This window comes from Bactrocera neohumeralis, chromosome 5 (assembly GCF_024586455.1).
Source record: "Bactrocera neohumeralis isolate Rockhampton chromosome 5, APGP_CSIRO_Bneo_wtdbg2-racon-allhic-juicebox.fasta_v2, whole genome shotgun sequence".
In the NCBI taxonomy this organism is placed as follows: domain Eukaryota; kingdom Metazoa; phylum Arthropoda; class Insecta; order Diptera; family Tephritidae; genus Bactrocera; species Bactrocera neohumeralis.
The window spans coordinates 17,554,071-17,581,093 of NC_065922.1; the positions used below are offsets into that span (position 1 = coordinate 17,554,071).

Here is a 27,023-nt window from a genome sequence, read left to right on the forward strand (position 1 = left end):
TTTAATGAAAAATATTTTTTATTAATATATATTTAAAGCTTTATTTTTAACTTACATATAAAAAACTGGTGGTTCCAAAATTTGACATTTGTTGGTATACAAAACTAGTCATGTGATCGCCATATTTCCACGATCTCACTTTATTTATTGACAGGAATACCTACTGCTTTTATTTAATATTTTGTGAAATCAACACTATAAATATAAATGATATACATTCAAAAAAGTAATGATTATAGTTGATATCTGAAGTATCGTGTAACACTAAAAATCACATTGGCACATAGACATTCTAATCACTTTCTAAATACGCTAAATCTAGTCTAATAAATTCACAAACTTATTGTAGCTACAACTAAACACACACACACCCACGTGTGTAGGTATGCATGTATGTGTGTATACTGTAAACTTATATAGTATATGTACGCAGACCTATTCGAGTAACACTTTCTCAGAGTTCTCCGTAAATGTTATTGCGCTTCATTGAAATGTGTCACGATTTGCGATAAACTCTCGTAAGTGCCAGTCGAGAAGCCCATCAAGGCCAATATGAGTATGACAATATTTTTGGTGAACAACCAAACGCCGGGTCCTTTATTATCGTCGCGTTTAATCAGTAGCTCAATCATCGGTGGGAATACCAGGGCCAAGGCAGTGGAGCACAGCGCACCGATGAGTGACATGAAGAGACCCAAAGCGGGCACCAGTTCAGCAATGCATACTGGAAGATAAATTCAAATAATTATATATATTTTCTATGTTATAATCAGACACAGTATTCCCTGCTTAATTGTTCTTAAGCAATCTTTTATTATCTTTTTTAATGAAATGATATAGGGTAAAGTGATACTTGTACTTATGATTGAGAGATGAGTCAGACTTCTTGGAAAAGTTTATGCCACGGCGCCTAAAACTATGCTATAAAACTTGAATGTAAACTGTCACGTCAACACTTTTCATATCAGTAGCCAGTGGCAAATCTTCATATAATTGTTTTTTGAAATGTCTAATACTTCTTTAAATCGTTGATTGGGGTTAAAAAGATTGTAGTTTCTACAAATGAGGAAAGAAGATCGACCTGAACAGAGTGTATTAAGTTTGTCACCAAGTTTGCCCAGAAACGTCTGAGACCATATAAATTATATGTATAAATGATCAGCTTGAAGATCTGAGTCAATTTAGCTATGCCTGTCTGTCTACTTTTATATACCTGAACTAGTCACTCAGTTTTCGATATATTGATCTGAAATTGAGCAAATTTTCTCTCCAAGAAGTTGCTCGAAACCGCTGATATTGCACCACTAAAGCATATAGCTGTCATATCAACTGAATTACCAAAATCAAGTTCCTATATGGACGCGCTAAAAATTTGGATGGAATAATTCTCCAATGAAACAGAACAATCTCAGAAGAAATTGTTCACATCGGCTCATAATAGTATATCGTCCCCCCAATATAACAATAGCGTATGTGCCCATACGCCATTATTTTTTTATTGCATATTTAGAATCTCCATCATTGATTCTATGTCTGGTCAAAATTTCGTCAAATTCTACTTCCACAAAGTGGGTCAAAATGTCATTGGAAATAATGGTGTATAATTTCATGTTCAAAAATTTCCTTCAATAAGTGTATATGCTCATATGCGCTGTTTTGCTTGAAATTGCTTCTGCAAAGTTGTTAAAAGAATAATAGTGTATGCGCATTCTATACTCCACATAAGCTGTTTTACTTTCAATACAAATTCGAAAGTTTTATCAGAAATTTACAAGAGTAGTAGCCTATTCGATTTTTACGTTGTTTTGACTACATGAATGCCAAGGAAATATTGTAGTCATTTGAAATTTCAGCTTGAAAATTCATTTCGCAGAGAAAGTTTGTTCATTAAAAATATGTATTTTAAACATCTGAGTGAGTATTGTCTTTTATATAATGTAAGTGAAGTAAGTAAGGTAAATATCAACAGGCTGTGACACGAAACCACCAGTCGTTGTGGAAATTGCTCCAAAGACTGATGAGTTTGATTTCGATGTGGGATTGCCGGTCATAGAGATACCTCAAAAAGAGGTGTTCAACTTTTCGTTTACTGGCAAATACAATAAAGAGCTGCCAATTTGTAATCGAAAGCTGCATGATCTTTAAAATTTGTGCAAAAAGAGTGTAATTCCTCGTGGCTCGCAGTCATTTTTTTTAATTTACGAGGTGGAAACAAGCGAAATTGTTTAGATGAGCCAGATGTAGCAGAGGAAGAGAATGAAGACGAATTTCTAGTTATTTTTGATTTACGCAATGTATACCTTCATTTGTCATAATTTTTGGTTTATAATAACCCAAATTGGAAAGTAATGAATAAATGCCACTGAATTAACAAAACTATGAATTAATTACTGTTTTATAATGTTACAAATTGATATTTTTGAGATCAAATATTTTAATAAAAATACCGTAAAATTATTGAATAAAACAGCGTATACCATACAAAATAAAATAGTGTATCAGATACATCATACGAATTCCTTAAAAAATAAATGGCCTATATGGACGACTTGCGCTTTGAATAACATAATTATGGTCTTAAAGGATGCGTAGAATAAAGAAACTTAGTAAATTTAAAGACAAGAAACGGTATAATGTACTCATCGACAAATCCACTATGAAGAATTTTTATTTACCGCGATATTGAGGTTTTAATAGACATCTGATTTGACAAAAACTTTAAACTCGATTTTCTCAAAACCCCAAAAAAATTATACGCTATTGTTATATTGAGGGGACGATAAGTTTAGCTGCCATATAAACTGACGGATCAAAATCAAGTTATTCTAAGAAAAATTTGCAGCTGTGAAGAGTATTATAGCTTCGGTGTAGATGAAGTTAACGTTTTTTCTTGTTACATATACACCTCAGTCGATTAATATTATTTTTCACTGACATCATTAAGAATAATATAATTAATATTCATAAATGTGACGACAAGCTGAAGAGAAATGAGAAATTTGAAAATATCCAGCTGTCAGATCATTAAGTCTGTCGTAGCACAGACTTACAAATAGTTAATGATTTATTTCTGGGAATCTTGTCATTCTCATGTGAATAATGATTATGAAAATCATCACACGTTTTTTATTAAGAATAATTTTCTTCGCTTAATTGTTGTTTGAAAGACTTTAAATCAATCTAGATAGATATAAGCTCATAAATATTAAAATTATGAAAATGACCGAAAGAATTGATTACTGGATGTCTGTCTCATCTGTATATCCGTTTCACTGCGCAGGTTTAATTGAGCAAGAACTATAATGTCTTGATGAAACATGTGTTTCTTGGTACTCTGAGGAGATCGGTACTACATATTGGCCAATTCGGACTGTCGCCATGCCACCAATTATTTTTAATCTAAGAAATCTTAAGTGAAATAACTTCCTCATCCAAATTTTGATTTTAAACATTCTATTCACATTCTTATTGTACAATTAGTGTACAATGTACAGAAGCAGATTAGACCGCTTTGAAATATATATGTAGCTGATCAATAAGTAGTATATTCATGCGGTTTGCCACGAAATTTTGTATTCCGAACAATCATTGGACAACTAATGTCCTTATGCGTCTTTTTAGGTATACATATTTCATGCCTCGAAGCGTAAAAATAATAATTGTTTAGTCAAATAACGCAAAATTGACGGGAAGTGATTATTCTATTTTTTTTGTAGCCAAAAATAGGTCGCAAGATTTGAAATTGGTGCTTTTGGCTGGAAGACGAAGAACATACTGGAGGGCAAAAATGTTTCATGATGAGGAAATGGAAAGATTATTGGATGCAGATTTTTTTCAAACCCAAAAATAGCTCACAGAGCCTTTAAGAATCACTCAAAAAGCAATTTCAAAAGGTATAAGAGAGGAAATTGGTTTTCATATGAATTGAAGCCAAGAGGCGTTCAAAGACGATTTTGCATGTCAGAAATGCCGGTTGAAAGCGATAAAAATAAGTGGATTTTGTTACTTGTGATGAAAAATAGATCCATTGCGACAAGCCTAAAGGGCTAAACGAATATTCTTGACGTCAAGTTAATCTTCTGTATTTGTTCGAATAAGAAGGGTGTGTTGTAGTATGAACTTTTAAGACCGCGCGAAACTATGAAAGAGGTACTGACAAGAACTCATCAAATTGAAGCGAACGATTGTCGAAAAACATTCGGTGCAATAATTTCGGATCACAACAAGGATTGGTCACTGTTGTAAGACTGGTTAAAACTATTTGGAAACAGCAACTGGAAAGTTTTGCCTCACCTGTCTTTGCACCTTCTGACTACAATTAGTTTCGGTCATCGATATTCACTCACTAAAATATGGTTCACATATTTATACCTGCGGACTATACCTTTAAAATTCCTATTGGCACGCGATAGAAGAGACTGTAGGAACATAATGGGAATACTAATTGGTCACTGTCTGGTGGCAACACACGCTCGCAGAATGGGGCTGGCAGATCGAGAAAACTGTAGGAAATGTCTAGAGCAAGGAACCTTTGTGCACTTCTCCCGCATTGGTAAGCCCACGTTGTAAGCATCTGGGGGCCCCACGATATGATACACTGGAGGAGGTATCGATAGTAAGGCCACAGAGTCTGTTAAAAATCGCGTCAAACGCAGGCATCCTAAGGCATCACTACTCCTCTTGGTCCTAGCAACTGAACTACATCTGGTATCGCAAAGGACCAAAACTGGTATATTGGCTTACCAGATTAACCTAACAAATACAGAATATGAGAACCTGCGTAGATAAAGCAGACTTCATACTGAAAATATCGCTCAAAATCCGAGAAAAAATAAGTAAAATAAGCGAGCTGTAGATTTTCTGGTAATAAAGGTGGATAAAATCAGTTCAGTACTGTCCTTAGCCTCCATAAACTAATGATGATCAAATGTCTAACTCTCTAAATGATGATACCTAATGATTTTCGATATCCTGGTTACCTACTAACCATAAATGTAATTATGTAAGATATCTTGACATATTATGAAATAAATTTAATAAGGCAACCCTATAAATCTATTTAAAATATACTCACAGGTCAGCACCACCATAATCGTGCGGAAAAGCAGCTCTCCGGTAAATGGACGACTTTGTAAATGGAAAATTTGTATAGCATTTGGCAGCATAATTTGTATGGCAATAAAGAATTGTAGGGGATAACCCAGCATCACACCAATTGAAACCATGACCTTTACGCATTGCGCCAAACTGCAGAAAAAACATAAATAAATAACTGTTAAGTATGCACCTTCATAATTCAATAAATATAACTCACATAGTATCGCCCAGGTTCAAAGTCAAACTGCCGCCCACTTCCTCGCCCCACTTGAGGTAACCCAAGATACCGGCAAACAAGAACATGAAGGTCACCAAGGTCATACCCGTGTTCAGAACACCCATGGTGCGAGCAAAGTCCGAGGGTTTACGCATGGCATTCCGCAGGGGCAGCACCAAAGTTATGCCCTCAAAGGCGAAGATCGCTGTGCCGAAAAACAGCGCCAAGTGGGGACCGTCAGTGTAAAGTTTGCGCTCCGCCGCGCTGGGCACACCATCCTTCAGGGCATAAAATATGGTTATGGCCAAACCCACAACCATGCAAATGGAGGCGATCAGCGACACAGGCATCAACCATTTGAGGTTCGTTATGAGCGAGGTTAGCAAGATGGGCACAAACATGATTACCATTACAAGGTGTACATCGATATCGACTTCGTAGGCATCGAAGATCTAAAAAATTCAGGCAGTTAGAGATTTGATTTTCACTCTTCTGTTCTCAAAAACTACCTGCTTCATATTTGTGCTGATGAACACGATGTAAATACAACAAAAACCCAATTGTGTGACACATATAAAAATATTCACAATGGTTTTCATCATTTTCGACCAGGTACGCAGTTTGACAGGTCCGTTTGCGAAGCACTGCTCTACCGTTTCGGCATAGTCGGCACACACTACACCGTTAGTTAGAGCGCGCATCTTTTCGGAGCAATTGACGAGCACATGTTGACAATGCACCGAAATTACGCCGATAACTACGAGTAGTATGGGTCCCACAATTATGCCGCCATTTTTAAAGGCATCACCCATAGCGAAGAGACCGGGTCCAATGTTGCCTTTGAAGATGTGTATTAGCGTCGTGATATAGCTATAAGCAGAGAGGAATTTGTTATTAATTTTGATTCACGAGTTAGTTGTATGTGTATGTGCATTTACTTTGTTGGCGGGTGCTCAGGCGCATTTTCGCCTTCTTTCTTCAGCTTAACCTGTGCCATCTTCTCCACATCACTCCTTTGCTGCACTGCATCGTCTATGGCTTTGTTAGCATTAGCTTCAGTGGGTTTATTCTCCAAAGGCACCTGAGTGTATGTTTGGTTCTAAAAATAAAAATGTGAAATATAAAAAAAAATTAGAGGTTATGTTTTACTAGGAAAACTACTGTTTAACTATATTTTATTTTGAATCAACTCCTCAATGATTTACATGCTTATGGCTTTTTGAAATACAAAACTATGTCATGAGAATAATATTTTTATGTTTTCATTATTTTTTTTTTCAAATATTCTATGAACGAGCTTGTTAGTTTTTAGAAACCGAAATATAAATAATTATAACATACTAAGGGGTCAGGAATAGTAAGAATTTTCAAATTAAAATATTTTTTTTAGCATTTTCTTAAAGTAAAATATAATTAGAGATACTATCTGAACATTTTAAATAAATCCGAAATTTTTCGGGTTATTCGATAATTAGCAAGGGGTTCTCCGGCGGGCACTCTGAAACGTTCAAGAAGAGGTAGCTAGTAGTAACTGCAAAAGTTCAAATGCGTTTTTGCATGTGAACTGGTTGAACTGGCATGAAAACTTCTCAGTAGATTTCTATTAAGTTTACATAGCTTTTAAAAAACCCTGAAAAACTAGTGCCTGATGGAAGAATTTTTTTATTACGATACTTCATAAACATTTAAATGTTCCTCGAGAATCAGGCAAAGATGTTTTTTAGGTAGCTATTTCGTTAATTAAAAAAAAAATAATTCTAATTTTTCCATAACTATGACTACAGCCAACCCCATTAATGCAATACCTTAACGATGAGCATAAGTTAGTACTTAAATGAATTGTCATGTTCAAATTCATCAAATTGAATTTCGTTTAAGTTCTAGGATTTTTCTTTTAGCAGAAAATACTAAGATAGCAAGATCGACTGTAAATAGAATGCTGGCAATAAAATAAAAATAGAGGGGGAGATAAAAATGGAGACTCCAAAAACCGGCGACATAGCTGTGATAATGTAGGGCTAAATAAAGAAAGACACAAGTTCTTGGATCAATGGCAATACTCCGAACGTGTTTCTGTCATAAAAAATCATTTTTAACAGGCAGAATTCTTTCTGGCGTCGTTGGAATAATGAAATTATTCAACAAAAGTTCCATTAAATTTTGTGTGCGGAATCAAATTTTTGGTGCCGAAACATTTAGAACGTTGGAAAAGGCCTTCGGTGATAATTGTTTGTCACGAGCAAATATTTTTGATTGCTACAAATCATTCAAAGAGGTTCGGGAACGCGTTGGCGACGAACCACGACCAGAACGGCCCTCAATATCGACTGATGATCATCACGTCAATAAAATAAAGGAATTGGTTCTTGAGAATCGACGATTAACAGTCATAGATCTTACCAGTGTCGTTGGAATATCGGAAGGATCAGTGAAAACCATTTTGATAGATCATTTGGCCTAAATCAAAATCACTAAATTTTTTCGAAAAACAGCTTCACGCTTACGTCTGTGAAACAATGTTTTCCGTCTAGCAAGATGCCATGAAACGTATTATTATTGGCTATGAGTCTTGGACCTATGCTTACTTCCCGGAAACAGACGAGCAATCGGCCAAATATCGGGGCAAAGGTGGGTCGAAACCGAAAAAACCACGCCAAAAACAGGTCAAAAATCTGGGTTATGTTGACAGTTTTCTTCGATTATTGGATGTGGTGAGCTCGGTATTCTTTCTGACCGGCCAAACTGAAAACAAAGAATAAAAAGGGGCCGGAATTATGGAGTGACAAATCTTGGTTTTTACAAAACGATAATGCACCGTCGTATACTGCATTTACCAACGTAGTCGACTGATTTAGCTCCGTGTGACAAATAAATTTGTTAACCACACTTTTAAAATAAATAATTAAAAAATAATTAGTACATATTATAATAGAAAATCTCAACCGGAGTATTTCTGAAAAATTTTAAACGTTAGGTTCCAATGAAAGAGAGAGAGAGAGAGGGAGATCGGGGAATATTTCTCCCGAGCCCAGAGTTCTGAGAGGAGCCCGCTGCTCTTCAACAATTTATAATATATATACGCCTGTAATATGTAATATCAGACAATTGATGGTCCAGGGGCCCGCATCTTATATACTTCCCGAGCCTCCAGTTTTTCTCTATTGACGTGTTCGGTTGAATAGTCTTTTGTATTAGAAATTTTGCATCCAAATGCATATTTGGTTTTACTATATACAAGTACATACGTGTAGGTATGTATATAGACTACAATCACTCTATATATAGTTTCACTACAATTAAAGTAGCTATTAACATAACAAATGTATTTTAAGCTATTAAAATAATCGTAAATTTTTTTCCCAACATTTTAGACAATTTCGAATAGTAATTGCTATATTTAATGGAGAGTGAGAAAACAATAACTATTTGCATGCCTATCAAAGCAATTATCACCAAATAGATAAATGCAGGAAAACGTATAGAGAAACATATGTAAATAACAATGTATATATGTATTAGAAATCACAATAAATGAGAAGTAAATTAGAATTGAATGGAAGCGGCAAATATTTGCTGAATAATTGGAAACATCAACAACCGAAAACGTGACCACATGCCGGTAAGTTAGGGGGCATACTCGTATATACACGAGACGAGCAGAACCGGTAGGTTTAACTATAAGATCTCGCGAGAGAACGTCAACAAATACAGCACCTGTATGGTGGTTGCGCTTGGAGAGGAGAGAGGTAACTTCGAAGAATTATGCAATGTAAATTCACAAATCATCTTGATCGTGTTGATGAGCATACGTCGGCTCATTTTTCTTTGACAACTTATGACGTTAGTTCAAAAATGTTAAATGCTTGACGAGAGTTGGAGAACATGCGACACCGCTGACAATCAAAGGCCTTTTCACTTTTTCTATTAACTATTGTGTGCAAGTATATTTTGATTAGTTTTAATTGAAGCAAGCAGCGACAAGCGGTGCAAAGTACTTATAACTTGACTCTCATATGATATATACATACGTATCAGTTAAAAAATAATTAAATATATATAGAAACATATAAATACCGACTATATGGCGACAATGAATTGCACAATTTATTTTGTGGATTTTTGGTTTTTGTTTTTGCTCGGTGGCGCTTCAAAGTATAAAGGCGTAATGGAAAGTTTTGAGCTTTGGCATATTTACTCATCTATTTTTAATAACACGGAAATTTACTTAAAGTATTAAAGCTAAAACAAAAGAAATGAATTTTGGCAAGTACAATGTTGGCGTAGATAAAGTTGTGGCGTCTTATAAGTCGATTGACGCTCTTGAGAAAATTTTTGGGCAACTCACCAAGTTCGTGATTAATGTGAGAAATGCGTGTTTTTTTATTTGTCATAAAATTGTTTATAACAATTGTTTTTTATACAAGTATTTAGCACTAAATATTTATGAGCTGGTATACAAAGGCATTGTAGAAATTTTAATAACCTAAGGGTGTGAACATATAAAAGTATACAAATACAAAAAAAAAATTATTCCAATAGTCATTCAAAAAACAAAGCTTTGGTAAAATTATATTGAGGGAAAAATACCCATAAAAACATTTTCGATTACTGATAAGTTTAAGTTCCGCTCCATTAGTCAGTCCATACTAGATAAGCATCCGTAATGATCGATGTAAAGCCATGTACCTCCCGTATGACTAAAAAAGTCCCACATAAAAACAGATATTTTTTAGAACTAAGGCTGGAACTCATATGGATAATGAAGAGATCAACCGATAACAACAACACTATAGAGATGCATACTATATTTTAATATTTGAAGTAAACAACGGCGAAGCCATGCATTCATCTCGTCTCTCGCAGTACTCCGCTAGAAAATCGGCAACGTCTCCATCCATCACAATTCGATTACTCCGAATATTTGGCAAGCTGCGTTCCAGTGCTTCAATCGCTTGTTCGTGCATTGAGTATTCGTTCTACTCGATAAATTTGCACAATTGCAATAGAACACCGATACTATTATTTCTGTTGATGTTGTAAACGGGCGTTTTTGCACTGGCAAGGTTCAACGGGAGCTTGAATACTGAGTGTGCGGTTCTGCCATCACTTAGCAAGGTTGTGGCTATTCCGGAGGATGCAACAGCCAGCGCAACCACTTTGTCTGTGCTAGCAGCAAGTGTACCAAGAAAGTTTTGCCGCTACATCGAGATGCGTCCAAGAAAAAAATACTCCTTTGTCCGCTAGCTATGTGTTTTGTTATTAAATTGAAAATAGTATAGTATCATACCCCAGCCCTCTGACCAAATCAGTGGACAGCTCTTCTGTTCTTTGTGGAGCAGGCAAAAATTTTATCCACAATAAATTTCAGCGCTTCTTTAAAAATTATGCCATCGTTGTCTAGTGTTATCCCTTGCTATCGGCGAGCAATGTCTTCTGACAAAGCGTTTTTATACTTGTGCCACAATTACCAGGGGTTGGGGAGCGCGCAGGTAGAGTCAAACCACCACTCATTGCAGACAGAGAGCTCGAGTTTCTGCGAAAAACGAGAGTGACCCTTGCGCAGCTTCGTTCTGGATACTGTAGCAGGTTAAACGCCTATTTATCCAGAATAGACCCCGATATATCTAATATAAGTCCAGCGTGCAATGAACACTGGGCACCTCAACAACCTACTCATCTGACACCCTTCTCTTTTCGGTCTGACACCGACGAAACAGCGCGTTTCCAACCTACCGTTGGATGAGGTCGACAACAACTTATCTTGATTACATTGTGTACGATATTAATACTACCCAGGGCATCTGAGATCTTACAACAGACCAACCGTCCACGGATGCGTCCTGCACTCAACTTTTCCATTCTTTTCGTGACGGATTCCATATGTAATGCCTTAGCACTTCTACATAGAACAAAGTCCGCGCAAACTCGTCCTTAAGGCACATTCGGAAAAATGCGGTAAGGTTGCTAATAGGCGGTTTTGCAACTCTGTCTTACAGGTTTGCCGCTATAAAATGTACGCGCACGTCGTTTGTGAGGGTAAACCCAGCGCTCTCCACGCCGCTTCGTTTCTACTTGCTTATTGTCCCTTGAGTCATGTCTACTTTACTTTTCAAATGGGTCGAAGAGTTTACGTACGAATTGGCATCATTTAAGTACCAAGTTTTATTTGAAAAAGTTGTGTATAAAGTTCCCACTACTTTATCCGCGAATTCATTTTCATCGCAGTAACGTAGCCTATATGTTAATCCAGTTAACTAGCACTAACTCCATACCAAATTTTTTTAAAATCGCTTCAGACGTTTAGTCGTGATAATGCAACAAACATACACACTGACAAATTTTGGGTATTTCAAACTTAATATAACCTGTTCACAAAATGTCAGAAGAAACTAAAGCTATTTTTGTAAAAGCAAACTTAATCCAACTTGTTCAGGATATCACACTAATCACCCGGAAGAAAATGAAGCTATTTTTGTTTGAAGTACAAGATCACTAAAATTAAACCACCTAAAAGTATGCAATCAATGTAATTAGTATATATTGCCGACAAAATTTATGCGATAACATTCGAGTGCTACTCGTCTAGACAAAAAATTTAGTGTTGTAACAGTAAATAAATGATAAATTATCTTATCAATTCTACACATGTTCATTCTAAATAAACCAATTTATACTAATGTGTTTATCAAGATTTGTATATTAACTTGTTACGTTGTATTTACTCAATTTATTTTCCTATCTATCACATCAAATTAACAGTATTAGTCATGTATTATAAAAATATATAGATAGGTTTAAGTTCTTAAATGTAATGCATCGATGCATGTGACTCTTAAAAACACATGTGACTTAGCACATTTAACATATCAAAGTAACTACTAAAGTTAATACTTATGCTTTTACATTAGATAAGTAGAGAGTCATGAGTGTGTACTTAAAAACGTATGACGTGTGATTTTCAATCTATATGAATTCATAACACATATAGTATATATTTATACTTAAGTTGACCAGATTTTAAAAATATTTCGAAATAAGACCTGTATTTCATAATATAACTGGATCAAAATATGAGACATATTCTGCATTCTGAAATTTGATACTTTCATATACATATGTATGTAGTCTATTTTTATATCTGAAAGAAGCCACTATAACATATATTATATATAAATCGGAATCAGTTCTTGAGCTGAGTCGATTTAACATTCCGTCTGTCTGTCTTCGTCCGTCCGTCCTTTCCGTCTGTATATATACGAACTAGTCCATGAGTTTTTGAAATATCGTTTTGAAATTTTGCAAACGCCATTTTCTCTTCAAGAAGCTGCTCATTTGTCAGAACGGCCGATATCGGACCACTATAACATATAGCTGCCATATAAACTGAACGATCGGAATCAAGTTCTTGTATGGAAAACTTTCACATTTGACAATATATCTTCACCAAATTTGGTGCAGATTATTTTCTAAGGCAACAATGTAATCTCCGAAGAAATTGTTCAGATCGGTTAACTATAGCATATAGCTTCCATACAAACTGAACACATAGTTACTAAAAGAAATGCACCTGTGAAGGGTATATTAGCTTCGGTGCAGCCGAAGTTAACGTTTTTTCTTGTTATGTATTTAATCGCTACAAAGTTTTCGTCTATTTCGATTTTATCTGGTTATAATTGCTGTTATTTTAATATTTTTGCGATATTTATAGAATATAATATTTTAAGTGAAAGTCTGGGTAGGTACTTCAAAAGCACTTCAGAAAATATTAATATATACTTGTGCACAGAAGATAATTTGTTACAAAGTTGCCAACTACGAATTTATTGGCAAAATGAGTGCCATACGTACGAAGTCTAAAACGTATTTCAAAAATATTTCGAGATTTTATCAGTCAATCATTTAAGAACAGGAAGTGCAGTACGAAATCGTCTACAGATTTTTTTTATCAATAAAAAATTAATTTGGAAGAGTTTTTTAGTCTTAAAATGTTCAGAAACTTTAATTAGTCATATACCTGTAACGTCCACTAAAATGAAATCCACTATTTTTCCAATAGATGGCTTTGGTAATCTGTGTCTCGCGTTGTATGAGTGCGATCGTTAGATTAACAGGTCAAGAGCAAAGTGTCCGGCAATAAAACACAGTCGTTTATCGCGTCCAGTCCACTCGGATGACTGTCGATTGGGCTTCGGAGTGAAATTATGGAGCCATTTTACATTTACTGTCACATGTCGACGGAAAAAATTCGGGTTTTTTACTCTTGAACATCTCCAAGCGCTGCTCCGAATCATCAACTCGTCGTTTTTTGATCAAAAGTGAGCTTGCGGGGCACCCACTTTGCACAGAGTTTTCTCATATCCAACTATTCGTGAATGAGGTATACATTTAGTTGATATTTTTAGCAAAATTTGTTTTTATCCATTTTTCCACAATTGCTTTCATTTAAAATTTTTAGCACAAAAGTCACCAACCTCACTTCCTATTCTTTTTATCCATTTTTTCAAATCAAAAGTTGCTTCATTTTTTAAATGAATAGAATTAACGCGAGCGTTTTTATGTTGTTTATTTAGTTTTGAAAACTTCACTAAATTAATAAATCCGTTAAGCCTTGCTTATAGTTGATTTAAATTGAATTTTTCTTTACAATTTTATGAAATTTGTAATAAACATTAAAGACAAAAACAAGTTTTTGACGTTAATTTTTTCATAGTTTAGGTCCATCCGCTGCATGACTGTCTAAAGACAAAATGCTGAAAACAAATGGCAATTTAATTCTGACAGCTCAGCGTATCATAATGCATCGAAAATTATCCACGTCACAAGAAAACCCGCAAATGACGTCATAAAACTCTTTGAACCAGCTCTTTCCAAACGCCTCTTCTTGGAAATTTATGGAATAAATGTATTGACTGATAACTCGAATCTATGGAAACATTGAAGTTTTTAATGATGTATTGTTAGGATATTTACAGTACTAATCCCAGGAAGCCCTTTAATGGCACAATTGCCAAAAATCTGTCTCGCCCAGTAGATAACGTCTAAGTCACAAGAGAAAACATTATTGAAGGTTGTTTGCTTATTTTTCTTAAAACAGGTTTAACAGCTAAAAGTTTTTACCCACGTGGGACTTTTTTAAGCTTTTTTTCTTATGAGGTTTGAGCAAGAATTGCCAATCACAAAATTTCACAAGAAATCTCTTCAACTTAAAGTTATGAGGTTTTTTCAGAATAGGGCTGATAATTCACAAACTATCCGACAGCTGTCAAATTTTTACAAGCGCCTTTTGAAGTTTAGGACTAACTAAACATCATATGGATTTAATTCTAGTAGCGCCATCAATGTTTCAGAACGACGACTTCTTGATTGACATAACAATATTGATAGAGAGATAGGTTTCGTACTAAATACCAGCCGAGAAGCCGGTGTACAGTGACCAAGACGGAATTGGCGGTTAGGAAGGTTTTGCTTTGTGTTTGGTGGGATGAGTTGAGAATCAGCTACTAGTGCTACTCCCCTACCGCCAAACTCATATTTTTGTCACAACACAGCCGACAGTTGCACCATTTGAAGGAAGTAATCACACAGAAGAGGCCAGCTTTGGCTAATAAGAGAAGAATTGTGTTCTAACAGGATAAAGCACTAGGCCGCACATATCGATAGTGAGTCGCCGGGAGCTTGGTTGAGAGGTTCCTTATTATGCATTCACCCGTACAGTACGGACCTGAAAGCAAGGGATTACCACCTGTTCCTTTGTATAGCAAATGATTCTGATGGTGGAAAATTCGACTTAAGAGAAGTTGGTGAAAATCCCCTGTCCCAATGCATATTTGAACTAGATCGGATCATTCTATTATGGAACATATTTCACCTATTAAGAAATTAAAAATTATTTCCCACTATGAGTCGATTTTGGATTCAATGAAATTACTATGTAAAATTGTATGTTTTAAACAAAGAAGTTAAAGAGACTTGGGTGACATTAAAAAAATAGTGAAAGCACTTAAACGGAAGATGGGAATGAAAAAGTGACCGTCTTGCCCAAAATCTCTTTTTTAGTTGCATTTACATATGTACATATATATTTATTCAGTATACATATATAGGTAAGGTTAGGTTAATCTGGTAGGCCAAAGAGCCACGCATAGACTAGTTTTGGTCCTTTGCGATACCAGTTGGAGTTCAGTTACTAGGTCCGTGAGGAGTAGTCACTCTTTAGGATGCCTGCGCTTGACGCGAATTTTAAGAGGCTCTGTGGTCTCACTATCGATACCTCTTCTAGTAAATCATACCTTGGGGACCCCAGATGCTTACCGTGTAGTCTTGCCAAAGCGGGACAAGTGCACATAAGATGTTCCATTGTTTCCCTGTCACCACCAGACAGTGACCAGTTAGTATTCGGATCATATTCCTACAGTCTCTTCTATGGAGTGCCAATAAGAATATTACGTATTTCCGATCTACCGTTCTGCAAATGACTTTTGCACCCCTGTAGCTCGTTCCATCGGGTTTTGATTTTCTTTACCATGCTTCGGTTCAGATCATTGGTTTCCCAATGTCGATCACGTTTTCAGGTGTTAGCCAGTGTTCTAAGTACCAGCTAAACGAATCTTTTATACTGTTATTTACCAAGTAATTGTAAAAAGTCTCACATCATGTAAAAAAGTTGCAGCACGAGTAAGACTAAAATAGCATTTCTCACTCGAGCACAAGGTCACGGCATGTTTAGATACAATCTAATTGCATTCATTCACCTAAATAGTCATTCACCCTTTTAGCGCCTTTTAAAACGTGTAGAGTAAATTACATATTCTCCCAAAAAAAGGAAAAAAAAATGAGGAAAAAGAATACAAAACGAGACTCTAAGCCAAAAATTATTTCAATTTTAATTGTAGGAACTTACAAAATCGGGGACGGATTTGCTGATTTCATATTTGCCAAGCCCCATTGACCATCATTGTCTGCGGCGAGCCGCTTAGCCTTGACGAACTATTTAACCGTGTGGGAAATTATCAATGGCAAAACAAATACAATGTGGGCTGTTGGTGTTTACTACTAAGTGTATATATATGTACATACATATGTATTGTATATATGTGTATATGTAAATAGGTATTGGCCAACAGCTGAGTGAAGACAAACGAAATGAAAAATAGAACATATTTAGGTCCAACTGCGGGCGCAGATATGAGTAAATGTTTTTATAGTGTGTGGGTGGGTGTTTTGTTGTTAGAAATTACACTAGTCTACACATTGAGGGAAAAATTAAACTAAAAACTTTATTTTTAAAAATTTTAAATAATGAATTCCCACAAAATTGATCTCTAGCGAAATTTAGAAAAATTCAGTGCAGGGTGGCAAGCTGCATTTATAATAAAACCTTAAGTTATTGAAATTTTTAAAATACTAAACTTGAGTACCTGACTCTTTCTCACCCCAGCTGCCAAATGTCTCTTGAGTTGAAGCATTGGGAGCCGTGGAATATGTTCCGTCTCATACGGCTGAAGGCTGGACATTCGCATGGATATTGTTTCAAAGTCTTATTATCCGCAGCGCGATGCTCTGCATTTCACAGGCTCCACTTTTTCTATTTTCTGAAGGTGAGAGCTTAAATGTAACTGTAGATCTTTATGAACTTGACGGTTAGAGCAGAAGCCCACTTAGCACGTTCTGTTATGCCCACAATTTCGGCCTGAAATACTGAATTTTAGGCATTTAGTTTAAAGCGTGTGTATGGATTACTGCAGAAGAACCCCGCTTCTGTTCCTATTTCACCCTTTGATCCATCGGTGGTTATGTAGATTTCGCCGTCGAAACTATCGATTACAGAATCATTCGTCCATTATTCCCTGTTGGAGAATGAAAACGTTGCGCTTACTTTCTCATGGGTCTCTTTATCGGCCGCATTGCCAATCATTAACAGAGCATCATTTATTTACAGAGTATGATACTATACCATACCATGCCCGTGATGAGGCCGAGTTTGACTCCATATTTCACTCGTGTATGTATTGGCTGGATGTCAAGGATAATCTCCAGAGCGTCCGAAATCCTCCGTAAGCAGGCCCATAGCACCGGTTTCATCCATCCACTAAACCACCGCTAGAGTGGATGACACATAGAGACAATACATCATATGGGTTCGTAAAACCCACTTAGAGTAATGGCTCTTATGCAAGAGTTCCAAATTCGAAGGGCTTTGGATAATAGAAACTTCGAAATATTTGACAGGACTCGAGATTACCCCTTAAGGTATATAAAAACTACAATTTTAATACATTTTATCATTGGAAAGTAAAGTCTTCTGTGGTAAACCATAACGAAATTTTAAAATTTACTTCGCCTTTCCGTGAAAAGAAGTTTTCTTTTCAGATAAGTTTTTGCAAAATAATGATGATTTAAGTTCCTCGATTGTCCCCAATAATTCTGGAAATTGTTTTTGAGAATTCTGCGTTTGTTAAAATCGAAATATGATGGCCCTAATGTAATATGAGGTTTTAGAAACAAAAAAATCCCAATAGTTCCACATTTTCTCCTTAGCGAGCGGGACTGCTTCTCGACTTATGTAATATGTTGATGTTCTATGAAGGTTCCTCGAAGGAACTATACCTACAATGCGAATTTTACATTTTAGACAGGTATACATACGAGTATAGGACAGGTGATATGGTACTAAATTGTATACCTCCTTATTATTTTAGTTCTGAAGTAGTTACGATAGCTAAACTATTGGGATCATTCTAAACTCTGTGCTATGTTGAATAGTGTAGTTCATAACATATGGAATGCTGGGAATATTTTTTTTATTTTCATAAAGGAAACTAAAAGAAAGAGCATGAATAATTTATTGTGTGATTATGTATGTCTCTATTTATAGGTTATACGTTAACATTGGACTAGTTTCTGGTTTTTTTTTCGATTTTGATTTTCCGGATGCAACTTGTTGATATAAATTTATATTTTTACATCTTCACCTATATATTTGTTTTTATTATTGTTAGATATTTTCTGTTAATTCTTTGTATTATTTGATGTATTATTTTTTGTTTATTTAAGTATATGTATAAAAGAAAATTTGGCAATTTTTCAAAAAAAATAATAAAAAAAAAGCATTTTCACAAAGTATTTCATTTTCGCTTATTTTTCACGGCGCCGGTGCATTTTCTAGTATTTATAAATGTATCTATGCATATTAGAGTGGATCGATTTACAGGGAGCCAAAAGAGAACAAAAATAGCGCGTATGTGGGAAATGATCTACGGCACATTCTGAACAACTATGCCTATGAGATCACGGGTCTAAAACCGGCTTCAAACCAGCGACTTTAAGGTTGAGTTTTTTAGAGATTATAGGGATTATAAAAATATGTCTCGATGAAATTTAATAGGTAGGTGCTCTACATCCTCTTAATACGCGTTTTTACAGTAACGAATCGACCCGCTCTAAGGTGTATTTACATATTTATAATGCTTACATACACATAGACATATTTGTGCCACTTCGTATGCCAAGCAAAGAGTCAATGATCTTAATTCTTAAACGCAATTATATTATGTATTGCAATTAAATGGCTTAAATGTCATGCCATTGCTCGATAAATGATTGCACAAATAACATGGCAGAGATTAATAAAAATTAATTTAAAATTGTTTACTTTACCCTTACAAATTATGACAATACAATAAGCATGCATTCAATTGCAGAGAGAATTATACTAAGGGCTCAACTTTTATACAAAACTTATAGTACATACATATGTATATATCTACATAGTAAATGGCTAACGGAATGCGATAGTAGAAACATGGCAAGGACACAATTGAGGCGACAGAGTATTTATTTACACACGTACGAGGTGTGTTCAAAAAGTTAGGCGACTTTTCGAATCTAAAGGGCTAAAAAATCAGCTAAGGTTTAATGTATTTTGAAGGATCGTCAATTTCCTTCGTTGAAAAAATAGATGAAAGAATTTGTATCCAATTTTATATAAGAATGGATGCAATTGTATTCCCCGATGGCAATTGAAATATCACCGATGGCTTAAGCCGATGTCTGCTGGTCGAATCGTCTTTAAAAATCAAAATGGCTAAATAGTTTTGAGCCGAGAATAAATCGATTTGAGAAAAGATGTTAACTCGTTCGAACTCACCCATCAGTTATTGATTGATGTTATTGTTATTTGACAAAAGGCTATAATGAACAATCAATTATGGATATACAAAAAATAGTTTTGATGGTCCCAAAAAAAGCAATTTTTCAAAGTATATGAGGTTTGGAAGAAAAGATGTAAACTAAATAAACTAATGATGATGAGAACCATAATAAGGTTTCGATAAAAACTAAAATTGGTACAGCTTTCTTAACGCTCCTCGTACATGCTAAAATGTTGAATATAGTAAAAAAAAGAGCAGAAAAAAAGAACAAATTTGTATTTAAAGTTCTTAGTAGAATGTTTCATAGTTTGCCATAACATATAAAGTTTCAGGTATTTTTAAGGTTATGTTTCTAAGTTGTGATAATCTGCTATAAAATATTATTTAAAAGATTTTTCCTGGCAACCGGTGTTTACTCGATAAATCTTCTCTTTTCAAATACGTCCACATCTTTGGATTGAGATTTCAAAACGGATCAGCGGAAAACAATTAGTTTAAAGAGTTCCTGTAGTATTGAAATTATTAGGTATACTACTATGAAACACTTAATTTTCGGAAGAGCCTTCAATGCGCGTAGCTCCCGGGAGCGTTCGGTTGAGTTGACTAAATAGCCAGAAGTCACACGAAGCTAAATCAGGCGAATACGCTGGTTGCGGCACGATGTTGGTTGAAAATTTACCAAAAAACTCATGAAATAACAATGCAAAAACCAAGAGTTGTCGGCCCATAATTCCGGCCTCTTTTTACGCAAAGCTTCGCGCAAACGACGCTTAACACTCAAATAGTATTCCTTGTTGACAGTCTGGCTGGTCGGAAGGAATTCGGAGAGCAGCATACCTCGATAATCGAAGAAAACTGTCAACATAACCTTGATTTGACCTGCTTTTACGTGTTTTTTCGGCTTCGGCTGACCTTCGCCACAATATTCGACCGACTGATACTCTGTTTCCTGGTCGTATAGATCCAAGACTCATCGCCAGTTCTAATACGTTTCATGACATTCTGGTAGTCGGAAAACATTGTTTCACAGACGTTAACTCGAAGCCGTTTTTCGAAAAATTTAGTGATTTTGAGACCAATCGTGCTTTCACATTCCTTAGGCCCAAATGATCTTTCAAAATGGTTTTCACTGTTCCTTTCGATATTCCAACGATGCCAGTAAAATCTCTGACTGTTAATCGTCGATTCTCAAGCACCAATTCTTTTATTTCATTGACGTGTAAATCATCAGATGATGTTGATGACCGTCTTGGAGGTGGTTCATCGTTAACGTTTTCTCGACCCTCTTTGAATAATTTGTATCAATCAAAAACACTTGTTCGGGACAAACAATTATCACTTAAGCCCTAATGCGCGAAATTTAAATATAAAAGTCTTATTATTTTTTGCCGATAGTAGTTCATACATTGGTAATTTACCAGATATCAGAGACAGTGTAATCGGTTCGAATTTTCAAATTTGCATGACCACAACATATGTATATTTATTAACATCTATCACCACATATCTATAGATGAACACCAGATGAACACTATTACCAAATAACCTTTAATTTATCATACTCGTTTAACAAATTAATAATAGTTCTCTTCGATTCGCCAAACGTTGGAGAGTAGCGAATCGAACAAACTAAACTGATGTTTAAAGAAATTGGTAGCACCCTCTTTAAAGAGGTATGAGAGGACGCTTTTGCGAAAGTTAACTCCATAACTTTATTGTTGCTTTCACATGAAAAAAGCCAAGGCGCAAGAATAGCAAACCGAGACTTATTAAGTAGACTTTATTGTCAAAGCTCGTCGATTTCAATAGTGTCACAAATTTGCTTAATTGAAGTATAATAAGTGGAAAGAAGCTTCACTACAACAGCAAATCATAGGAAATTATGAAACTATTCTGTTATCTGTTGTGCAATTAAAAAATTTATCTTACAGAAATAAAAACGAGAATGACAGAGTGTGTGACAACTCAAAAATTTCACACGTTTGTCAACCTTATCTGTGATTTATGGTAATTGTGTCTGAAGATTGTTATTGTGACGAATGACAATTAACCGCTTATGTCGCTAAATTAACGATTATTACCATGTTTGTACAAATGAAGCTATGAATATACAACTGTAAAGATGTTATAATTCTTATTTGCGAACAATAAGCGTCTGCATACTCAACGAGCGTTCTATTCGCACATGAGCACAGCACCATAAAAAAGAGCGAAATTTAGTTATATGATATTTAAATGTTATACAAGGAGACACAATTAACGTCACATATTTATGCTGATCACGTGATTTTTAAATGCCAAAAGACAGCTAGCAACGGGATTATTGTTTATTTGAACAGTTCTACAGCATATCTAATTCTTCAAATGTTATTCTAAACGAAAATGTAAAACAATGCGAAAAGAATTCACGAAAAGTTGAAGAGAAATGTAAATAAGTGTTGAACTCTTTGGAAAAATACCCTGTAATTAAAGACGCCTTCTTATGTATTTGAAAAAAAAATATATGTATATGTATGTACATACATACATATGTATGTAACGTGACTGGTTTTTAGTTGTAATGGCAATTATAGATTTATAGCTTTCGTAATTTTCCGCTTAAGACCGCTGTATTACACACAGCTGTTTAATATTCAAATAAACTGGAATGTCTAGCGTAGACTGAGACTGAGTTTTACAAACAAGCCGGAAGTGAATTCGCAGTTTTAATTGATTACGAAAACGTTTATTGTAATATTGCCGAATCAAGGCTGAAACTTCGGTTGTCTGTGAAATTTTTATTATTTATGGCAAACCAAAATTTCTGACAGCTTATCGGTGCTACATACATTATTAAGTGGTATAAGTGGTATAGTAGGGGGCACAAGCTATGACTGACAGTCCCGAAATATCCAAGTTTCGGGATTTTAATAAAAAAAAATTAACGATTTATCACTTCTACATTATGAATTGATATAAAAGGGGTATTGTAGTAGTTATGTTTGACAATCCCGAAACACCCAAATTTCGGGATTTAAATAAAAATTTCGCACAGGTTATCTGTCTCACATTATTAAGTGGTATAGTAGGGAGGATAGCAGCAGCTATATTTGACAATCCCGAAATACCAAAATTTCGGGATTTTAATAAATATTATTTAAAAAGTTCGTATTGCTTGTAACTAACTATGGACAATGTGGAAGTGAAGCGGTAAATGACTGTCAAAATACCGTTACATCCCTTTTTCTGTACTTTTTTACGGTAAATAAGTGGTCGTCCATTGGTTTTCGAATTGAGCAGGGAAATTAGAAGTTGTACTTGGAATTTCTAATCAAGACTCCTTCTTTCGGTAAAGAACTATTTTTTAACCAGAACTTAACTGACAGTTGAACTCTAACCAGGCAATTAATATGTATAGATATGAACCACTATTATACTCCTTCATATCAAGGCACCAGTTAGTTAAAGGCAGTGTCGCTATATATTTTCGTATTCTGAAATCTATTCGAGAAACACCATTATTCTCCGACAATCCCGTACTGCCAGAAGTACACTCAAAGAGGAAATCCCGAAAATCCCGTGATCTCATACCACGCTTAACGTTACCTCTATCGCAAATATAAACAGACGCACGGTTAGACAGTCAGTCGACCGGGCCGATATTTGTGCGTACTCAGCGCCACACGCTTCTTCGACGCTGTCTTATTGGTCTTTTATTCACTTTTAATTCTTGTGCTCTCTTTAGCGAAGCATAAATACATATCTATACTATGTAAACATATATGTATGTAAGTTTGTACATACATTCATAGCCAGATGTATGTATGTAGTTTGTCTGCATTTGTGGAAATTTTCCATTCATCACTTAAGCAGCCGTGTTTGGGCACATGCAAAGAAATGCATGCACACACATATGTACGTACAAGTGCATCGCCTCTTATATATGTATGTATGTTTGTAAATATATTTGTTTGTTGCCTTTAATTTGGTTTGCGCAAGTGTTGCACATTTGTGCGTGGCTTCTTCAATGGCGCTGAATGAACGCTGTGGCTTATTGGACATACAAATCACTGCATATGTATGTATATGTAAATATGACATATGTATGTATGTACATATGTGCATATGTATTTATATATGTTTGCAGGTGTATGCAAAAACATTTAAATATTTATGTAGGCATTTATTAATTTCAATGTTTGAAGCAATTGTGTTGTAAAATTGTGATTTCGAAATGACACACTTTCTCATTCTAATTTAATTAAATTTAGAGAAATTTCTATTTTTCGCTTTTCGAATGGTTGAAATAATGTTAATGTAGATGTGATGATATTAATTTCTTAAAAGTAATATAAATATGATTTTTTTTAATAAATTGTAAATGTAAAGGAAGGTAGGTAGAATATTTTCTAAACATTTAAGGAGTTTTAATGATTTTTTCAGAGATATTTTATATAAGAAATAAATAAAAATAAGGCATATTTATAGAATCTACTGTTCTTTAATAATCCGCGATTCACTTTCAAAAATTTGTTGCCAAAGTCGATCTATAGAAGGACTTCGAAAAATGTTGTCTGGCCGCGGAGGAAGAGTTTTCTGCTTAAAATTATATCAAATAAAAAAATAGACGAATAATAATATAGTTAATGAGCGAAGCACTAGTAAAGATTTTGATTTTTGACAAAATGTCATCTTCCCAAAAAACAAAGGATTTTTTGCGAAACGAATTACATTTCAGCAATTCGGGAGAAACGTGTTTCATACCAAAAACGCTCCGCAACTATTTGCCGGATCAACTTCAAATTGTCAGAGTATAATTTCAAATATACATACTACATATATATATGTATACATATGTATAGAAATGTAGATATGTACTTTTTATATACATAAGTACATATGTATATTCAAACACAAAAATCGTTATTTTCAAATTCACAAGTGGATATAACTGCTTAAAGGGTTACATGATATTACGGGTTTCGTAAAATCTAAATTTTTATAGTCTTATTAAATTCTACAACACCTCTAAAATATTGTCCTAAATTTTCAAGTTGATCCGAGTAATAGTTTCGGAGATAGAGCCTTGAGAACTTGTACGCTCGAGGCCAGCTAGGCTAAGTGCGCCGTCTTTAAACGCGTTTTTCTCGAAACTGGGTTTTGAAGTCGGTTGGCATGATATCTCGAGAACTACTTAACCGATCTTCATGAAATTTTACACAGATCTTTGAGATACGATTCTTAAAGACTTGAACGAAGGATTTATTTTCGATTACAACTATTTAAAAAAAAAATGTTCCGAAATTTTCACTGAAATTTTCATTTTTGTAAAAATGTCTGCCAAAAATCCAATTTTCAGTTTTTTTCCTTCGTCCACGTTCGAAGTTAAGGTTTTAACTAAAACACGTATTTTCTCACTTTAGATGATCCGTCGGAATGGCCGAATTTAAAATATTTTTTCCAAAAATTTCAGAATTTCTTTGTTAATAGTGTATGTTTGTAACAATAAAAAAATTCGAATAAAATATTTCATTTTTATATGAGAAAAAAATTGTTGAAAAAGGCTTTTTTAACCGAGGAAACCCATGTAACCGCTTAATTGAAACTTAACTGAATGGAGCTTAAAGAGTATAATTTTTTGTGTTTTGACAAAACCAGTTTTTCTGAAACAAACCTCAGGCTTGAGGTAATTGTTTAACTTTATACTATAGAAACCGCAAGATTCAAATTGTAATAAGCAAAGTGACCAGAGAAATTTTACTAGAAACCAAAAAATATATAAACCTTAACTTAACCCGACTTAAGTCAATTTAAACTATTTTAACATATTTCTATAAATAAATTCACATTAAAAATCATTAACTGTTGTATAAAAAATTTAAAACTACTTTTGCCATTATGTAAACCCACACACACCTCATTTTCGACGATCATATTGCTGGTGTACACGTTGTTTTATTTCCCTTTTGTTGCAAAATAATTTGGTTTTATTTTCACAAACCAGTTTTCTGTATTTTTTTATGTTTTTTACTTATTTGCGACGCATAATATTTTAACTGACACTTGTTTATTTTTTCTATTTTGTTTTGCTTGCTGTTTCGCATTTATTTTTTTGCACGTTCTTTTCAAAAATTTTACACACAACTGTTTTTTAAGCCGGCAATATAAAATTTATCCAAACAAAAAACGCAAAATTTGCAAAAAAAAAACCTCAAAGTAATTTTTGTTTGTTGTTTGTTTTTGTATTTAATTACATCTACACTTTATTGCAAACTGTTTCAAATATGTTTTTAATTAAATAAAAAATATTATTTTTTTATATGTAATTTAATTGCTATTAGAAAACTTTTGTCGTATTCCAACGCATTTATTATTATATATTTTATTGTTGCTGTAAGTCACGCCGTTATGTTTTCAATGCGTCTTTATCGCGCTACGATATCTTGAAGACTAAAAGATACATTTACTTTTGCCGCCAGCAATTGCAGGTTGGTTCCCTCGGCAATTCTACGCGCCGAGCGTAAAACAGCGCACTTACAAACGCTAAAGTGACGCTGACGTTGACTGCGTTGTTGACTTCGCAGCCACTGTGAAGCCGTTCGGCGCGCTAAGGCCACTTTCTAGCTGCTAGCCGTGAGCTGCCGTGAGTGTTAGCAAGCACTGCCACTGCCAGTGCCATACTCTGGTGCCATGATCAAGCCGCATTCGCAAATGTCGGCGTCGGTTGTGTGGCTCGCGTTGTTTCCGACTGTGCAGCGGTTAAACAGCTGAGCGGTGAGAATCATTAAAGCCGGTAGAGTTAACCAGCGTCAACCACATGTTGTTGTTGGTTGAACTAATTGGTTTGTTGACTCACCGGATTATTAACTTTGTATGTAAGTTAACTTTTTTTTGTAAAAATTGTATCTCTTGGAGATTTACTACAGAAATTGTATAACTTTTAGTAATATCATATATAAATCTATATTGAAAGTATGAATGCTGGGTAAATTCGTCTTCAATTCTCAATTTCTCTCTCAAAAATATTAGAATATATACATGTTTATGTATCTTTTTCTATTCGGTATAATCGAATATATTTATACTAGTTGTTTGTCCTATTCGCCACTCTTAAAATGTACTCCAGTCGAAGATAGCTAAAAATCTATTTGAAGACAATTTTCTTATTACAACTAGCAATATTTTGACCTACCAGATATTTTCTACTATATTCTATTATGCCAGTCTATTTAATTTATACCAGTTGTTTGATTTATTCGTCACATTTCGAATTCTAGCGAATGAAAGAAGTACTCCTTACTCTATTTGGTGACAATTTGCTTATTACAGCTACGCCATGGCAACAATTTTAAACTACCAGGCATTCCCTTCTCCATTCGATTAATTTGATTTAAGTATACCAGTTGTTTGTTCTATTCGCCACTCTCCAATTTTTGCGAAGGAAAGACAGGTAATACTACAGAAATTTGGGGCAAACATTTCCTACCTGGTCTTTACTTTGGTCTACAATTGTCTGACAATGCATTGTTCAAATATTTACTCTAACAACAGTTTATTAATCAATTCGTCTTACCGGTGCT

General features: G+C 34.7%; 1 protein-coding gene across 1 annotated transcript; it reads right to left on the reverse strand.

The window, feature by feature from the left end:
• LOC126758462 (proton-coupled amino acid transporter 1) lies at positions 1-25,895 on the reverse strand. Its single transcript, XM_050472730.1, has 6 exons — positions 25,360-25,895; positions 6,253-6,413; positions 5,824-6,184; positions 5,315-5,766; positions 5,075-5,247; positions 1-724 (listed from the first exon to the last, which is right to left on the reverse strand). Exons 1-6 carry the CDS (start codon positions 25,375-25,377, stop codon positions 474-476), a joined length of 1,416 nt encoding a protein of 471 aa, XP_050328687.1. The 5' UTR covers positions 25,378-25,895; the 3' UTR covers positions 1-473.
• Between the last annotated feature and the right edge of the window lie 1,128 nt (positions 25,896-27,023).

Excerpts from the sequence above, each read along its gene's own strand:
- LOC126758462 (XM_050472730.1), bottom strand. Across the intron at positions 5,248-5,314 it reads TTGAACCTGGGCGATACTAT|TTTGGCGCAATGCGTAAAGG; the intron begins GTGAGTTATATT and ends TTTTTTCTGCAG. Across the intron at positions 725-5,074 it reads GATTATGGTGGTGCTGACCT|TATGCATTGCTGAACTGGTG; the intron begins GTGAGTATATTT and ends TTTATCTTCCAG.